At 49.6% G+C, this 19,791-nt stretch overlaps 1 protein-coding gene across 1 annotated transcript in view; it reads left to right on the forward strand.

The window, feature by feature from the left end:
• The first annotated feature begins 6,416 nt into the window (after positions 1 to 6,416).
• Positions 6,417 to 19,791, forward strand: part of LOC127586254 (transforming growth factor beta-1 proprotein-like) — a 52,931-nt gene continuing 39,556 nt past the window's right edge. Inside the window, exon 1 of the mRNA XM_052044057.1 lies at positions 6,417 to 7,094. Coding sequence (XP_051900017.1) covers positions 6,758 to 7,094 — 337 coding nt within the window. The 5' untranslated portion in view covers positions 6,417 to 6,757. The remainder of the gene's footprint in view (positions 7,095 to 19,791) is intronic.

Raw genomic sequence — 19,791 nt, forward strand, 5'->3', positions numbered from 1 at the left:
TCCTTGCTGGAGGAAGCTAGCGAGAACAGGACCCCCTAAGCAGACCAACTCTCCTAATCCTTCCGGATCCGTGACGGAAGAGCCGTCGTTAGCCAGCAACTGCGCAACCTGCTTCCAGACACCCTGCCATTTTACTGGCGGGTAGAAGAAGGGCGGGGCAAGGTCCCAATTCGGGCAGGATCTGGACCTGCAACCTCATGCACGATCCTCGGGACCACTCGAGCTGCAGGTCCCTCAGCGCACCTTTGTACGTCTGTCATGGGGCCAGGTCCTCGATGGCTCGACCCAGATGGACTCACCGTCGAACACCTCCTTATCAGACTCCTGCCACCCGATTGACCCAATTCACAGACTCCTGTCTAGAGAACCAAAGGATTGGGAGAAAAGGATTTGAAGAAGGGTCCTGACCCGAAACGTTGACTGCCTGCCTGCTGAGTTCCTCCAGCATCATAGTGTTTTCCTCCTGACAAGAGATCAGCCAACATCTTACCAAAGTCACAATGAGGGGAAGCCCTCCTGCTGTCTTCTCCAGTCAGCCCAGAACCGACAGAATGAATCCCGGTTGTTAAACAAGTCCTTCCACCCACCATGTCCTGCTGACCATCAGCTACCTTTCCGCACTAACCCCATCTACCAGCACTTGGTCCATAGCCTTCTATTCGTTGGCGATTCAAGTGCTCATTCTACATGTTGTGAGGGTCTCCACCAACCTCCCCCCAGGCAGTACATTCCAGATTCTAACCTCCCTCTCTGGATGAAAAAAGATTTCCTCAGGTCCCCTCAAACCCTCTTACTCCCCACTGTAAACAGATGCACTCTGGTTTTAGACTTGTCAGTTATGGAGAAAAGTTCCTTGCAATCCACCAGAAAGACCTTAGGGCTTATGGCCTTGTTTACATGATCGTCCCCCATTGGATAATCACACTGTATCCCAGCCCTAAATTTAACCCGATCTATGCCTCTCCTTACTTTGTACACCCCTATTGGGCGCTCCCTCGGAACGTAGGGAAAAGAATAGCCTATCAAGTCTCTCCTTGTAACTGAAAGGTCCCAGCCTGGTGAATTCCCTCTTCTCCCTCTCCAGTGCAATCACTTCCTATAGTGTGGTGACCAGAACTGTACCCAGTACTCCAGGTGTGGCCTAACCAAAGTTTTATAAAGCTGTACCTTGACCTCCATGCTCACATATTCTTTGCTTGAGCTAATGAAATCAGCATTCTTCTCTTTGTATGTCTGTCCAGCTTATATACCTGTGCTGTCACCTTCATGGATCTATGGACTTGTTCACCCAGGTCCCTCTGTTCCTCAGTACCCCTAGCACCCTGCCTTTCATGGTGTAGGTCCAACTCATATTAAACCTCCCATTTTACACCTATTGGGATTAAGTTCTTCTGGTGGAGATCAAGCGAGCAGACACATTGAAAGAGGCGAGCTTGTATCACACTGGGCCTGGGGACGTACACAATGGTTGTCTAGACACATGCTGAGGTGAAGCCTGGCACAGACTTCTCAACCCTCAAGGTCTCCGGTTGAAAAGTCAGGGCTAACAAGCCACCCCAGTGGAAATCTAACTGTGGTGACTCACGTAGCCTCCCGCTAATCCTCGCCACTCCAGGAGCCAGATGGCTTTGTCTCCTGGGTTTCCTGCAGGAAGCTCACTGCCCATCTCTCTTGAACCTAGAGATTGTGAAGTCTGTGGAGTGACCTCCTGTTGCTGTTGGTGCTGAGGCAGGCTGTGGTGATCAACATGTCAAGAATACCTTAAATCCTGTCACTGACACGCTGTGGAGAGGGAGCGGAGTGCCTTGTTGCCCTCCACTCCCTCAACAGGCCAGCAAGGTGTCCCTTCAACCAGCGCTGCTCGATTCCTGCAACAGTCTTTTGGGGCAGCCACTGTAGTGTAGCAGTTAGCGTGACGCTATTACAGCACCAGCGATCCGGGTTCAATTCCGGCTGCTATCTGTAAGGAGTTTGTACGTTCTCCTCGTGTCTGCGTGGGTTTCCTCTGGGTGCTCCGGTTTCCTCCCACATTCCAAAGACGTACGGGTTAGGAAGTTGTGGGCATGCCATGTTGGTGCCGGAAGCGTGGCAACACTTGCGGGCTGCCCGCCAGAACACTCTACGCAAAAGCTGCATCTCACTGTGTGTTGCGATGCACATGTGACCGATAAAGGTATCTTACCTTATCTTGGAGCCACATCCAGGTCTCTCCCGTTCTTTTGGAGGATGGTGCAGGCACACCCCATGAGCAGCTCCAGTTCCGACCAGCGGTCGATGAGCAGCTGGACTTTATTACGGCAACCCCTGTTCCTCTCCGGTTCCTCGACAGGGGTGAATGAAGTCTTGGGAGGGGGCACGAGGGTGTCCATTGCATGCGTGATGTCCCCTGATCTGGCAGTGTGTGAGAGGACAGTGTAGAGGGAGCTTTACTCTGTCCCTAACCCATATTGTCCCTGCCCTTTTGTCTCCAAGAAACAAGTACTACAACATTACAACAAATCACTACAAACTACAACAACTAAACTTCAGCTAAGTTATAATATTACCATCCTGATCCAGGATGCAATTGGCTCCCTGCGTTGGCCAACGTCTGGGAACACCTCCATGGTGACCGTGGACACCACGTGTTCTTTTTTCCATACTCAGGCATAAATTAACTCCAGAAGTTGGCCGAGCAGTCGGCTTGGGCGGAGCCCTCGGCTGCCCGTCTCCGTGTCCCACGAGTGGCCAGTTTGACCAGGGTCTGGAGCAAGGCAATCCAGACATCCTCCTCCTGACTCGCGCCCCTCCGCACTGGGTGGGGCTAAAATGTAACCAGGAGCAGCCCCTTCAGAGAGGTAAATGGGGTCTGCAACCTCACACGCTCCATGTACATGTGACACACGGTCTCTTCCAGCCTGTGGAAGTGACAAGCGGCTGGGAGATCCGTGAAGCAACTTAAAAACTTGTTACAGGGCACCGCTCCACGTAACACCCTCCACCCCAGGTCCCCAGTGTACAAGGGAATATCCCCGCATAGAGGGGCCTCCACTGGGCACACTGTCCTTCCCCTTTAATTTTTAATTAACCTTATTACAAAATACATTCTACAATAGTACAAAACTACAACAAACACAGAGACAATAATAGTGACTTACACAGTTGCTAACACAAAACAATTTAAATTAAAATATTCCCACCTCTATCAAGGATGGTCCCGGAACGCCTCCGTGGTACCCATGGACACCGCATGTTCCCTCTCCATGGTTACCCGGGCACGGACATAACTCCGGAACATCTCTAGGCAGTTCACCCGGATGGAATTCTCCACTACCCGCTTCCAGGACCCACTGATAGCTATCTTAGCCAGCCCGAGGAGCAAGTTTACTAAGATATCCTCAGCCCTCCTTGCCCCCCTCCTTACTGGATGACCGCAAGTAAATAGGGTGGGGCTAAAGTGCAACCAGAAGGCGAGGAGCAGCCCCCACAGATATGCAAAAAGGGGCTGCAACCTCGCAAACTTCATGTACATGTGGTACACGGTCTCCTTCAGCCCACAGAAGTGACAGTCGGCTGGGAGATCCGTGTACAAACTAATAAACTTGTTACAAGGTACTGCTCTGTGCAGCAGCCTCCACCTCAAGTCCCCAGTGTACATAGGAAGGACACCCCCATAAGGGACTTCCACTGGGGATCCCCTTGCTCCCAGGTGGAAAGACCGACCGCCATGGTGTGTCGGGATGGTGGACAAGGGCTAGGAAGTAGAGGGTGTGGAGCAGCAGAGCATACAGGTACCTCCTACCTGCATCCCTGAAGGGTATGGTTGGTGCCAATGAAAGGTAGCTCAAGTTGTGTGGGGCTGGCTCCTGGATAAGATTCCGGGGCCACTGTTCCTCCCCTGGGAGTCTGTGACGGGACTGTGCAGTGGGAGCTTTACTCTGTGTCTAACCTTTGCTGAGTTTACTCTCCAGGTCGATAATTCCTGCACATTGAGAATGGTAATATTTATTTTAAATGAAATTGAAAGACATGTTTCCCATCCCATTCCAGAGACTTGGACACACATTCCAGGCTGCCATCCCCATGATGAGGCAGCAGTGCTTTGCCTGTGTGTACCCTTGATGAATGAAAGAGATCCCACAGTGTTATCTGGAAGACAAATACCTTTTATGACTCCTAGCCCCTGCCATTGTGCAGAGCTGTAAATCTGATAAAAAGTTGACAGCTTTAGTCCTGCACAAAGATCATCAGGAGACACAAGGAACTGAATTAAAGGTGGTGGAGTTACCCAGTAATAATTAGATGTATTGTTGGAAAATTCCTAATTAGGTGATGTGGTGTCTGAGATCAGATGGCAGTTCAGAAATACACTATCTGGGAGTTAGTGCCATGTCTGTCTCCACTGCGACCCAGTGGGATACAGAGAGGACAGGGATGGTGACTGAAGGAGGGTGGGTGAGGGAGGGCGGGTGAGGGAGGGTGAGCTGGGGAGGGAAGGTGGGTGAGGGAAGGTGACTGGGGTGACTGAGGGAGGGTGAGCTGGGATGACAGACTCGTGTGGCTGAGTGGGGCACAGACACATCACTGAGCACACTGTGAATGTGGCTGAGCGATGAGGCAGGCTGGGCCCCAATCGTGCAGCACCTTCTCCCGGAACCTGTCTCACTGCAGTGTCGGTTGGGCAAAGCTTTAAAACATGGTCCCATCTGATTCCTGCTGAAGGGAAGTCTCCCCACTGCCTGGGCCGACATGTATCCCCCCAACCAACACTTCAAACACATTAACTGCTTCCTGATGCACACTGGCAATAGTCATGGAGAGAGATTCAGCATGGAAACAGGCCCTTCGGCCCATCAAATCCATGCCAACCGTCACCCACCCATTTACACCAATCCTACACTAATCCCGTTCTTTATTCTCTGCACATTCCCAACAACTCCCCCCAGTTACTACCAGCCCCTACACACCAGGGGTAATCTACAGCAGCCAATTAACCTACTAACCCACACACCTTTGGTATGTGGGAGGAAACCGGAGCACCCGGGGCAAACCCACGAGGTTACGGGGAGAACGTGCAAACTCCACACGTCGGGATTGAACCCACATCTCTGGCACTGTGGCTCTACTAGCCCGTGGGATCTTGCTGTGCTCAGGTTAGCCACTGGATTTCCTGGGTATGATGGAAGACTTTACTTTGGTGGGTGGGGAGCAGAGGTTGCCACCGGAGGCTATAGAAATGCATGCTTCTTTTTGTAAGCTTGCTGGGTGTTAACCATTTTACTTAGAGTAGAGCATCAAAATAACAGAATAGCTGCTGAAAAAGAGGATCACAGTCGCTTGTCGGGTTTGATCCGCCAGGGTTTAGCTCTGTTGCACACCTGCTTCTCACATCTGCCCACACCTGGGGATTTTACTGACTCTCCATCAGGGTCTGATGGGATACAGAGGGGGTGACTGAGGAAACCAAGGTAGCTGAATGATCACTTCCACCAACAAGGGAAGCAAAATACTCAGCAAGCCAGGCAGCATCTGTGGAGGGGGAGTTGGGAGGTGGAGGGGAGGCTGAGGAGAGCTGCAGAGGCAGAGAGAGATGATGATATGGTCCTGTGCACTGTTCTGATGGAAGATAACAGACGTGAAACTCTAGAGACACAAAGGACTGCAGATGCTGGAATCTGGAGCAACACACAATGTGCTGGAGGAACTCAGCGGGTCAGGCAGCATCTGCGGAGGGGAATGGACAACCGGGACCCTTCATCTGGACCAGGTTCCAGCAAGGCAAGGAAGGCTGGTAAGTGGGTTAATGTAGATGGGCTGGCAAGGACAGGAAGGGCTGAAGGGGCTGTTTCTGTGCTGTATTACTCTATGTAAGATCTCCCCCGCCAATCCCTCAACCCTGGGATCCTGCTGTGCGCAAATTGCCACTGTGTTTCCCCACGTAACACATCCATCAAAAGCTCCAGGGACCCGGGTTCCATCCCGACCTCCGGCGCTGTTTGTGTGGAGTCCGCATGTTTTCCCTGTGACCACGTGGGTTCCCTCCCACACCCCAACGACGTGCGGGGTCGGTGGGTTAACTGGCCGCTGTAAATTGCCCCCAGTGTGTGTGGGTGAGGGGTAGAATTGGGGGGGGGGGTGGAAGTTGATGGGAATGTGGGGAGAGTAAAATGGGATTGGTGTGAATGGGTGGTTGATGGTCGGCACGGACTCGGTGGGCCGAAGGGCCTGTTTCTGTGCTGTCTGACTGCAAAACAAAACTTCACTGGCTGCCGGCGCTATAGAAATGCTGGTCTTCCGTTAGCCAGCTAAGTTTCTGAACTCGCGTGTTTTTACTCCAGTGCATGTATAGGCTGCAAGGAAATAGCTGTGCAGACGCCGAGCAGTGACCACAGCTGTGCACCCACCCATTTCCTGGGAGGAGCACTGACTGCCGGCTTATAAATTCTCAACTCCAACTCTCCAAAGCTCCGAGACTCGGGGAAGAATTCTCTATCGACCTGCTGGCCGCCTCAGCAGAGCAGAAAAGCGGTGCTGAATGACGCTGAGATCAAAACACCGGCGCAAAGGCAGAATCTTGAGCTGGGACCAGCGAGCTGATCGATGACAGCAGTGTTTGTGTGAGGCAGAGAGTTTCTGCAGCACTCTCTAAACTTAAACCAACTCTGGACTCTGCCGGCGTTCGCACCGTTTATTGAAGTCTTGCTGTTGTAAATGCGATTAATACAACCGGTCACAGAGTGAGGAAGTGTCACTTCCAGTTGTAATAACCCAGGCGAGGATGCAACTCCGGGTCCTCCTCAGTCTGATGCTGCTGTTCGACTCTGTCCCTGTCATCTTCTCCCTATCCACCTGCAAGACCATTGACATGGAGCAGATCCGCAAGAAGAGAATCGAAGCCATCCGGGGCCAGATCCTGAGCAAACTCAAACTCTCTAGCACCCCCAAGGCCGAGCAGGTGACGGTCACGAATGAGGCGCTGGCTCTCTACAACACCACCAAGGAGCTGCTGGTGGACAGGATGGAGGAGGCAGTCGCAGAGACCCCAGCGGACTACTACGCCAAAGAAGTACATCGGTTTGACACCTTGCAGGCAAATGGAGGAGCGGAGAGTGAGTAACGGCGCTTGGTCCTAATGCACTCAGATTAAACCGCCTGGGTCACTCTGCTCAAATGCTTAGTTCAAATTTGGAGTGTTTCACTTTTTATTCTCCCCAGGAGGAGAACTGCCTTTGACTGAATTATCTGCACTAATTCTCCTGGCAAAGTTGAATATTTCCCAAACTTGTCCTGCTCTCCCGTCCCTCTCTATCCCACTCCAGTTGCATTCAGAGAGAAGTTGCCCTCATCCACCTTCCCCACGCTCTGCTGGAGAGTCCTGTATTTGCTGAGTGCCTTCAACCTTCCTTCCCCAGATTTGGCAAGATCATATCCGCGTAGAGGTGCGGACCCGTGTCCCTGTCTCAGGGGTGGGGTGTGTAAATGTTCCCTCTCTCGGGGGAGGGAGGAGTTCCCAAATCCAGTTGGATCCCCATTAGGGTCCACCCCCAACTCTGGTGCTGGGACTTTGAACCCAAGGCCATTCTTCCCCCTCCACCTCGACTGCAGGAGGCTTCACGGTTAATGCCGATCCTGTTTCCTTTGTTCAACGACTCACGATTCACCGAGGGAAGAGGCGCAGAGATTACCCCCTGCTGAATTTCAGAAGCCCTGTTGTTTCCCTGTTCCTTACAATGATTGGTATACCAGCTATTCAGACACAGAGTCAGACAGACAGACAGACAGACAGATAGACACACAGAGAAAGACAGACAAACACTGAGACAGACAGACAGACACAAACTCACAGCAACACATTTGATAAGGAAAGTTACACAGCTCTGTTCCTGTGTGCCCCCCCCACCCCCCCCCCCCCCCCCCCCCCCCCCCCCCCCCCCCCCCCCCCCCGGATCCAGAATCTAAAACTTTTGTTCTACAGCTTTAATGCATAACTGGAGGGAAATATAGAATGTTATCTGAAAATATCCCTTATAATTTAAGCAACCCCCAGTTAAATCAGTGATGTTGTCCAGGACCAGTATGTGCAGAAGTAGGACTCACAAGCATTAAGAAAGTTGTGTCAGCTGCTTGCAGAGTGATGAAGGGTGTGAGGCGAGGCACACAGGCTGGGTATTGTTCTGCTGTATTTCTGGCAGAAAGCCCCAGCCTCTGGGATACCTGTAATTCCTGGGCTGGGCACCTTGATGTGTGAGTGCTTGTGCGGGGAGTGGAGGAGAAAGTCCTCCCCTGGCGGCTCACCCCTTCCTTTCCTACTGACTCCAAGAGTCCTCAAAGTCCCTGCATTATTTACCACAGCTGCTAACCCCTTCAACTCTCCTCACCACCCCCCCCCCCAAATATTCCAGGAAAATGAGATTACTTTCCAGTAGATAACACCCACCCCTCTATAACCCCTCGCTAATCGGGGTTAACACAGTCCTCCCTTCTCGGCTGAGAGGCAGGAACTCCTGGCTGCACTGAGGGTGGTTGGTGGAGCTTTGCTTAAATCTCTGGTAAAAGACTAAAACATTCCGGAGGTTATCTTGTAGTGTTCTATTATGGCAGAGTGGTTATGTTTCAGGGTCTCTGACTAATGATCTGGAGTTCATATCCTATCAGTTTATTTTGTTAATTATGTTCATCTGGCATTAACAAGCTAAGCGTTACTAATGGTGACAAGAAACTACTGTGTTACTGTGGATATGAATAACAAGACAGGAGGGCTGCCATCCCAGCCCTGCCTACTGGTGGTTTACAATTGACAGTGACTCTGAAATGGCCCTGCGATTAAAGACAGGCAATAAATACCAGTGGGGTACACACCTTGTGCATGAATTACAACTCAGCAGGCCGCTCAGCCCATCTTCTTCCTTCCCCTAATTTACGTTCTACTCAATCCTCCAGCCCTTCCAGAGTTATTCGACAACAGTGCATTATATCAGTGTGTTATCAAAGGTGGTGAGCCACATCGGGAGGTACGGGGAGGATTAGAAAATGTGCAGCCAAAGAGGCTGAGAATTCCAAAGGTCATTCCAAGGCTGAAGGGTGGTGCAGCGAGTAGAGCTGCTGCCTCACAGCTCCGGTGCTCCGGGTTCGATCCTGATCTCCGGTGCTGTCTGTGTGGAGCTTGCACGCTCTCCCTGTGGCTGTGTGGGTTTCCTCCGGTAGGTTAATTGGCCACTGTAAATTGGTAAATTAAATTGGTTTGTCACATGTACCAAGGTAGAGTGAAAAGCTTGCTCCTTGTGTAGATGGGATTCAAACTACAACAACTTGCCCTTGGGGTAGTCAGACATGCCGAGCCACATTAGGTGACCGAATCCTCGGTGGGTTTCGAGGAGAGATTTAGGGAGGGAATTGCAGAGATTGTGTGGACCGGTGACTGGGTCCCAATCACCAGAAGGGAGGGGTGAACAGTAAGAGTGCAGCAATCCTGGAGGATTTTCGAGCTGGAGGAGATTACTGAGGTAGGAAGGAGGGAGGCCAGGCAGGGATGTGAAAAGCAGGAAGAGAATTTTTAATTTGCTCCTCCAGGAAGCTTGGGAATGACTGTTGCCTTGAGTGAAGGTCTTTTGTTGTGTGTTAAACACCCATTACATCATCCACCCAGCTACAATCAGGAATAATCATTTGAAAAATATTTGGATACTCCGGATATGACATTCCAAACATTCAGTGGCTGTTGCTTGCCAATTCCGGTGAGAATACTGCAGCCTTGATGGGTGTGTGTGACTGGGATTTGTGTGTTTGAATGCATTTATGCATTAGTGTTCATATATGTTTGTATGAACGCATGTTCAACCATGTAGGCACATCACTCTTAAGTATGATGGTACATCTTTGCTGATATGTGTCTTCATGCAGATGTGGTATTGTTTATATTTGTGTGCGTGCTGTGGAGCATGTGTGGTTTTCTGTCTGTATGACTGAGTGCAGTGGGATTAGTTTGGGATTTGTGCAGGACTTTAGGGAGAGACAAGAGGCAGTGGGAGCTCTGACTGCTCCAGCAGAGAACGGTGCTGATGTGATGAACCCTCCTTTTCATGGCACAAACAACTGTTTCTTATGGAGCTGGGTACCTGCCCTGGGTGTATGTGATAGGACAGTGCAGAGAGAGCTTTTCTCTGTAGTCTGTCCTTGTCCTGGGAGAGTTTGATGGGACAGTGTACAGGGGGCTTCACTCTGTGTCAACCCTGGGACTGTGTGATTTACCCTGTATCTAACCCCAGCTTTACTCTCTATCTAACCCCAGCTGTCCCTGTTCTGGGAGTGGGTGAGGTGGAACAGTGTAGAGGAAGCTTTGCTTTGTATTTAACCCATATGCCCCACCCTGGGAACTCTGCCCCACCTCTCCGTACTCCGGAAGCCAATTTCCCTCTTTGTCTGACACAGAATCCACTGGAGAAACTCAGGGGGTCGAGCCGCATTTGTAGGAAGAAAAGAATCGTCCTTGATTGCTCCTCTTCCCCCCCCCCCCCAAACAGATGCTGCTCGACCTGCTGAGTTCCTCCAGCAGATTGTGTGTTGCCCCAGATTCCAACGTCTGCAGCCTCTTGTGTCTCTTTCCTTGTCTAAACTCTCTCCGACCAGTAGGAACCTCTGACACACCAGCCCCACACCCCTGGAAGGTCAGTCTATGTGTTCTTCTTACCCCAACTTTGCAGGTGACTAATTCTCTCCTCCCGAGCAGGAACCATCTTTGGTTCTTTCACTGAAGAACGCACCTCTCCCTGCAGTGGTCTGAGCTACTGACTTGTTTCTGTCAGGCCCCTCCCACCTTCCCCATTCATTGTACCGAGAACAGTTAATACAGGGTGCAAGTGCTGGAGTGTGGGTTTTTCCATGAACCTGGTACTCCTGGCTGGGTGCCCAGCAGAACCACAAACATTGTCAAACACGCCGAGCTGTGTATCTCACACATAGTCAGTGTTAATAAACAAGTGCTGCAATAACACCTAAAGTACTTAGGAGGTCAGGCAGTGGAAAGAGAAATTGAGATAACATTACATTGTCAGAACCTTTGACTCACCCCGGGTTTGTTCCCCTCATCTGCCCTCCCCACCTCCCTCCCTCGGTTCCAGGCTCCACCTTCCCCTCCTATCAGATTCCATCATCTGCAGCCCTCCACCTCTCACCTCCCAGCCTCTGCCACTGTCCCCACCCTCCCCTCCTCACCTGGATCCACCTATCGCCTGCCAGCTCCTGCCCCACCCCTTCCCCTCACCTCTTTATACCGGCTCTCTCCCCTCTATCTTCCAGTTGAGATAAAGGGTCTCAACCCAAAAAGTCGACTGACCATTACCTTCCACAGATGCTGCCTGACCTGCTGAGCTCCCCCAGCAGTTTGTGTGTTGCTCCAGATTCCAACATTTGCAGTCTCTTGTGTCTCCCTTTTACTGGCCCTGTTTACTACGGCACAGAAGGAGGCCATTCAGCCCATCAGTTCCATGCTGGCACACAACAGGGCAATTCTATCTGCTCTAATTCTGCCCTTGTATCCCTGAACCCCTGCAGTCAGAGGCTGTCAAATCGCCTATGATTTTTTTTTGCTGTTAACCTGCTCCAGATGTAACTTAGTGTCCATTTAACCTGCTGTCCTTGGGATGTGGGAGGAAACCGGAGCACCCGGGGGAAACCCACACAGTCACAGGGAGAACGTGCAAACTCACACACACACACACACACACACACACACACACACACACACAGCGCCAGAGGTAGGGATCGAACCTGGGTCACTGGAGTGGTGTTCCCAAAGCTGTGGTGTCCAGCTGGGGAAGGAGAGGATGGTGGTTCACCTGTAGCGTTCAAATGGGAGCTGGAAAAGCATCTGACAGGAAAGGATTCACAGGGCTGCAGGTCGAGGGCAGGGTTTGGGGCTGGCTGGATCGCTCCTTCAGAGAGCCAGCACAGACTCAGCAGACTGAATGGCCTCCTCTACCTCATCCAATCCCACTTGCCTTGATGTCACGCATGCAGTTAACATGGGCGCTAAGGCCAACAGACCAGCACCTACCTTTCATGACCATCGCTACATGTTACAGTTAATATAAGTGAGCTACACTTCTGAAGTGCAGTTGTAATACAACGACCAACTTGCACACAGCAAGTTCCCAGGTGGACCAATGTGATTCCAAACCAGAAAGTGTTTCAGTGATTTTTTTTGTTTGAGGGATGGCTACCCATCTTGTCTCTGAAGTAGTGATGGGGGAACTTGTGCACTCAGCTTTGGATCCAAATCCCACCCCAGAGGAAACAGTAAGATGCTCTCTGTGGGATACACAGCTTGGCATGGTCAACAATGTGAGCTTAGTGTCCTTGACGCCGGTCACTGGCTGTCTGCGCTCCCACCTCTGGGGGCTTTGTCTCTTCAGATGTGCATTGGATGTCCTCCAGCTCTGAGACGATCAATTGCCTAGACGAGTCGGAGACTCAAGTGCCCTTGTCTCATACAATTACGGGGCCGGTAGAAGCGAAAGACGAGGAGCTCAGTCTCTATATGCAGTGAGTGCCGTCTATCTGTGGAGTAAATAGTGATTTGTGTTATCTGTGTTGACCAAGAGATGTTTGTGGATGGATTTCCCAAATATTGACAGTTCACAGTAAGATTACACTTCAGCACTACAAAGAAAATTATTTAAGAACATAAGAAATAGGAAGAGGAGCAGATGATTCAGCCCTCATGCCTGGTCCTCCTTTCAACAGCCAATGGCTGATATTCCATCTCAGCACCATCTTCCCACATCTCCATACCCCTCCACTATCCAGAAATCTATTCACCTGTGTTTCAAATACAGTCAATGACTGAGTCTCCGCAAACCTCTGGGCTGGAGATCGCCAAAGATCTACCACTCTCTGGGTGAAGAAATGTCTCCCCAGTCCTAACCTGTCTAGAGTCCACAACTCAGAAACAGGCCCCTTGGCCCAACTTGTCTGTGCCAACCAAGTTGTCTAACTGAACTAACTCTACCCTCTTATTCTGAGGCTGTGACCCTCTAGTTTTAGCCTGGATTAGCTCCCTATTTCCAAGCTGTCGAGCCCTCTAAGCACTTTCTGTTTCAATAAGTTTGCCCTTCATTCTCAAAGAATAGAGGCCTAGTCTACCCAATCTCTCTTTAAATGATAGAGCTGCCATCCCAGGAACTAGTCCGGTGAATTTTCACTGCACTTCCTGGCGAGGCCCAAAATTATACACAGTGCACCAGGCCCGGTCTCACCAAGGTGTGTAATTGGAGCATGATATCTTTACTCTTGTACTCAAATCCACTTGCAATAAATGCTAATGTACCATTTGCCTTCCTAATTGCTTGCTTCACCTGCATGTTGGCCTATGGTGACAGGTGTAGTCACCGGTCGCCAGTCAGAGACGAGGATATCGGGTCCCTTTGGGCAGCACTGTCGCGCAGCGAGTGGAGCCAATACCTCGCGGCTCCAGAGACCCAGGTTTGATCCTGACCTGGGGTCCCGTCTGTGTGGAGTTTGCACGTTCTCCCTGTGACCACGTGGGTTTCCCCCAGTGTGTAGGTGAGTGGTAGAATCTGGGAGGTGTTCTCGGGGAAGGTGAGGAGAATAAAAAGGGATTGGTGTTGGTGGTCGGTGTGGACTTGGTGGGCTGAAGAACCTGTTTCCGTGCTGTATGATCTATGAACATTAATGTTTTGAATCTATCTCCATTCAGCAAGTGTTCTGTATTTCTGCTTTTTTCCAATGACGTATAATCTCCACTCTTTTCCATGTTGTACTCCACCTGCCATGTTGTTGCCCACTCATTGGCTCCACCATATCCCCTTGAAGCCTCCTTACATCCAAATTCCCACGACTTGGGCATTGTTCCATCAGCAAGCTTGGAACATTACTTTTGGTTCCCTCAGCTGAATTGTGAATAGTCAGGGCCCTTGAAGTGCTAAACACTTGCCAACCTGTGAAGGACCTGTTTATTCCAACTCTTTGTTTTCTATTGAATATTGAAAGGCCTGGATAGAGTGGACGTGGAGAGGATGTTTCCAGTAGTGGGAGAGTCCAGGACCAGAGGGTACAGCCTCCGAATAGAAGGATATCCCTTTAGAACAGAAATGAGGAGGAATTTCTTTAACCAGAGGGTGGTGAATCTGTGGAATTCATTGCCACAGACGATATCTGTGGATTCCACAAAGTCATTGGGTGTATTTAAAGCAGAGGTTGATAGGTTCTTGATTAGTAGGGGCGTCAAAGATTACAGGGAGAGGGCAGGAGAATGGGGTTGAGAGGAAAAAATATATCAGTCGTGATCGAATGGCAGAACAGACTCAAGGGGCCGAATGGCCTAATTCTGCTCCTATGTCATCTGTTAAGCAACTCAAAATCCTTGCCAGTATACTGCCTCCAATACCACCTGCTCCAACCTTGTTCATCAATCTCCTCTGTGGGATCTTGTTGGAAAGCCTTCTGAATACACCGCATCACTGGTTCCCCTCGTCTGCTCCAGATGCATCTTCAACGAGCTCCATTAGATTGTAGAGCTGCTGCCTCACAGTGCCAGAGATCTGTATGGAGTTTGCACATTCTCCCTGTGACTGTGAGTGTCCGCCCTGCGTGCTTTAGTTTCCTCCCACAGCCCAAAGATGCGCGAGTTGGGACGTTAATTGGCCACTGTAAATTGCCTCTGGTGTGCAAGTGAGTGGTCAAATCTGAGGGGAGCTGATGAGAAAATTCAGGAAGAATAATGTGATTAATGTAGGATTAGTGTAAATGGGTGGTTGATGGTCAGCATAGACTGTGGGCCAAAGGGCCTGTTTCTGTGCTGTCTCTCTGCGATTCTAGAGTTTCCGCTCCAAGTTGGCGCTGCTCAATCATATTACTTGCTGTGTCTTGATATTGCCTCCTTTAGTATAGATTCCATCATTTTCTAACTACTGAAGTTAGACGAACAGGTTCGTAGTTCCGTTTTCTCGCTCTCTCTCGCTCTCTCCTTTCTCAAATAGAAGGGTCCCATTTTCTTCCCAGTCTGCAGAAACCATTCCAGAATCCACAGGATTTTGGAGGCTGTTAACCAAAGCATCTGCTATTTCCATAGCCCCTTCTTTCAGTATTCTGGGATGTTAATCATCAGGTCCTTGGGGCTTATCAGTTTTCAGATTCATTAACTTCTCCAGTAGGATTTCTTGACTAATATTAATTTCTTTTATTTCCTCCTTTCCACTGTATCCTTGGTTTTCCGGTATTTCTGTGTGTTTTTTTTTGTCTTCTTCTATGAAGATGGACACCAAGTATTTGTTTAATTCCCCTGCATTCCCCATTTTAAACTCTCCCATCTCAGAATGGGAGGGCTTCACGTTTCCCCACACTAGTTTTTCTCTTTATTTGCCTACCTATGGAAACTCTCTCAATCTGTTTTTCTTCCTTTGTTAAACTTGTTCACCTGTTTCTGGGAGCTTCTCGGTCATTTATGTAGCTCAAGATGGCTGATCCATGCTGCCTCACCATCCCGTTATCCCCTCTCCCTGTCCTGGGACAAACCCTGGCTGTGCATGATTCCAGCTGTAGATCCGGGACCTTGTCCGATTTTGTCATTCTCAACATGGGAGCCCAGATGGCTATTTCACAATGGAGACCTTCGTAGCAAGCCTCCTGCCTGTGATCATTGTTTTCAGAGCAGTGTACCGGGTGGGAATTGAGCCTGTGCTGATATTTCTTCTTCACCCCCCCCCCCACCTCCCCAAACCCAAGACCACAAGAGTGTGTAGCAGCCCTTTTGAATCCTCCTTCCCCACCTCCCCTCAGCTAGGGCTACTCTTTGGGATCCCTCTTGCCTCAGGGCTAGAAGATTGTGGGTTCAAACCCTACTGCAGAGACTTGCTCTGTAGTGCAGTACTGAGAAAATGCCGTACTCTCCATGGTCATATTTATAGGAGGCAGCAGGCATTGCCACTGGCTCACAGCTCCAGAGACCCAGGTTCGATCCTGACCTCCACTGCTGTCTGTGTGGAGTTTGCACATTCTCCCTGTGACCACGTGGGTTTCCCCGGGTGCTCCAGTTTCTTCCCACTTCCCAGTGGGTTGGTGGGTTAATTGGCTGCTGTAAATTGCCCCCAGTGTGTGGATGAGGGGTAGAATCTGGGGGGGGAGGAGTTGATGGAAATGTGGGGAGAATGATTTACAGGGAAATACATGAGGAATGGGATTGCTCTGAGGAACAGCATGGACTTGAAGGGCCAAATGGCTGGTGTTGTAAGGAAACACGAGAATTACTTTCTGAGGTGACTCCCCACTCAGCTGAAGGAAAAAGACCTTGTAGCAGCATTTTGAAAAACAATGGAGGGACTGTACCTCCCTCATTCTGCCCATTATTTGGCACTCAGCCAGCCACACTGAAGTTTACGGGAGCTTGCTGTGCGCAAATTGGTCGCCACATTTCCTACGTTACCGTGGTGGCCACATAGGTGCTTCATTGACTGCAACACATTTTGGTACTCCCCGAGGTTGTGAATGGCACTATATAAATGCACATTTCTGTTTTACTATTGATCAAACTTGATCAACCTGGACAGGATTCGTAACACAGCACTAGTCGGGAAGGTGGATGAGGTGACGTGTGTGTGTGTGTGGTGGGCTGACCTAGTGATAACTGAGGGGGTGGGGGGGGGGTGAGATGAATAAATATGGGAAAACTCTCAGCAGGACGGGCAGCTTCTGTGGAGAGAGAAACTGAGCTAATGTTTCAGGTTGATCACCTTTCAACAGAACTGAGAAAAGTCAGACGCAAGGTGTTGAGGAGGGGGGTGGTGTTGGAGAGGATAAAATGTCTGGGTGGAGGGTGAGAGGGATTAACTGATAGAAAAGTGGTGATGCTGCAAGAGAGAAGTAATGAAAGGTCAAAAGGTCAGTCACGGAGGTGTCATTTGAGAAATGGAATTGCTATCTGACAGGATCAAAAGGAGAACATTACATACATTAAACATAAATCTAAGTAAAAATGCTGATTATCTGAAGTTGTTAAACTCAGCGTTGGGTTCAGAGAGTTGTATTGTCTCCAGTCAGAAGATGAGGTGCTGTTTCTTGAACCTAAGTTGAGCTTCGCCTGAACATTGTAGGAAAGCCAATGATAAGATAAGATCTTTATTAGTCACGTGCACATTGAAACACACAGTGAAATGCACCTTTTGCATAGAGGGTTCTGGGGGCAGCCCGCAAGTGTCACCACGCTTCTGGCGCTAACATAGCATGACCACAACTTCCTAACCCATACGTCTTTGGAATGTGGGAGGATACCCATGCAGACATGGGGAAGATGTACAAACTCCTTACAGACAGCGGCCGGAATTGAACCTGGGTCACTGGCGCTGTAATGACATTATGCTAACTGCTACACTACCGTGCCTGCTCTGAAATGGACAGAGTTAGAATGAGATGGCCAATTTAAAATCTCCTTACACTGTCAGCCTTTTATCTCTACCTTGTTGCTGAGTATCCTTGGAACTTCTAGAGAGGCTGAGGATTGCAGGATAGGAACATTAATTGGCAGGCAACTGCATCCCTGGGATATCCTTGTGATTGAATAATGGACACCCAATCTTCTTTACTTTGTACAGCACAAGAAGGCCATTTGGCCTATCAAGGCACTGAGGTCAAGAGTCAGGAAGTTATATTGCAGCTTCATAAAACTCTGGTTAGGCTGCATGTAGAGTATTGCATTTACTTCTGTCCACCCCATTATAGGAAGGATGAGGCGACTTTGGAGATGGTGCAGAAGAGGTTCACCAGGATGCTGCCTGGATTAGAGGGCAGATGCTATAAGGAGAGGTTGGACAAACTTGGATTGTTTTCTCTGGAGTGGCGGAGGCTGAGGGGAGACCTGATGGAAGTTTATAAGATTATGAGAGGCATAGATAGAGTAGACAGCTGGTATCTTTATCCCAGGGTCAAAATATCTAATACTAGAGGGCATGCATTTAAGGTGAGAGGGGGTAAATAAAAAGGAGATGTATGGGGCAATTTTTTTTTACATAGAGTGGTGGATGCCTGGAATGCACTGCCAGGGGTGGTGGTGACTATGAAAAACAGGCACATGATTACGCAGAGAATGGAGGAATATGGATCTTGTGTAGGCAGAAGGGATTAATTTAGGCACAACATCGTGGGCTGAAGGGCCTGTTCCTGTGCTGTGCTGTACTGTTCTGTGTGCTGTCCATGCTAGCCCTCACCACAGCAATCCCATAACGTTTATTCCACCCCCCCCCCCTCTACCTCTCCAACTTGCATCCCCTCTACCTCTCTCTCACATTTCTATCAACTACCATGTGGTTCTGTTTGTCACTCACCAACACTAAGGAGTAATTTACAGTTGCTAATTAACCTTCCAGTTCCGTGACATGGATGGGCAGGGGGGCAGTGATGGTGGTGGGAGGAGCCCAGGCAGTCACAGGGAGAATGAGTAACCACCACACAGACAGCACCGGAGGACAAGGTGGAAGCCTTCTCACTGGACTTGAGGCAGCACCACGCCTGTGTTTGCTGCCCCCACTGTGGAGAAGGTCACATCTGACTGACAAACACAACAGCCTCATCTGATCAAGCGAAGGACCCCGTTAAGGAAAGCACCTTTTTAAAAACTTGGAGAGTTTAGCCGCATAATAAATGAGAGCAAGTTCTAACCGTGGGGGAATTAATCCCTGACTGGTAGAGTTTCCTGAATTCTCAACAAATTTTCTTTGGTTTCTTAAGGCCGAGAGTGGTGAATCAGCTGCTGAATGAGTGACGTGTCCCAAGAGTGTTGCTTCCTTTTCTGGAAGCTTCTTGCTGCCTCCTTTGACAAAGTAGCTCAAATTCTCAGATCTGCTCACAAAGGAAGCTAACTGTGCACCAGCTCTCCACAGCTGTAACAATAAGTGGTTTGTGTTTATATAGCACCTTTTCAATGTAGTGAAATGTCCCAAGGTGCTTCACTGGAGTGGCATCAGGCAACATTTTGACCCTGAAGTACAAAAAAAACTGCATCCAAAGTAAGGTCAGAAGTCGGTGGTGGGGAAGTTACAGGATCTAGCAGAATTTGGATAGACTGAGTCTGATTAGAAGGAGTCAGCATGGCTTTGTGTGTGGAAAATTGTGCTTGACACATCTTTTAGAGTTTTTTGAAGAAGTAATCAAAAAAGGTAGATGAGGGTAGGGCCGTGAATGTTGTCTGTTTGGACTTTAGCAAGGCTTTCGACAAGGTCTTAGTCTGGAAGGTTAGGTCCATTGGAATCCAGGGAGAGCTAGTTAAGTGGATTCAAAATTGGCTTGAAGATAGGAAGCAGAGGGTGGTGGTTAAAGGTTCTTTCTCAGAATGGAGGCCGGTGACTAATGGTGTGCCACAGGGGTCGGTGTTGGGGGCCTTGTTATTCGTTATTCATATGAATGATTTGGATGCGAATGCACAAGGCTTGATCAGCAAGTCTGTGGATGACATGAAATAGGAGGTGTTGTTGATGGTGAAGGAAATTATCGAGGGGGATCTTGATCAGTTAGGGGAGTGGGCCGAGGAGTGGCAAATGGATTTTAATACAGATAAGGGTGAGGTGATGCATTTTGGAAAGTCAAACCAGCGTAGGACTTGTACCAACAACAGTAGGGCACTAGGGAGTGTAATAGAACAGAGGGACCTAGGAGTACAAGTGCGTAGTTCATTGAAAGCGGCGTCACAGGTAGACAGGGTGGTGAAAAAGGCATTTAGCATGCTGGCCTTCAGTCAAGGCATTGAGTACAGGAGTTGGGACATTATGTTGCAGTTGTATTTGGTAAGGTCGCACTTGTACTGTGTAT

This window comes from Pristis pectinata, chromosome 35 (assembly GCF_009764475.1).
Source record: "Pristis pectinata isolate sPriPec2 chromosome 35, sPriPec2.1.pri, whole genome shotgun sequence".
NCBI lineage: Eukaryota > Metazoa > Chordata > Chondrichthyes > Rhinopristiformes > Pristidae > Pristis > Pristis pectinata.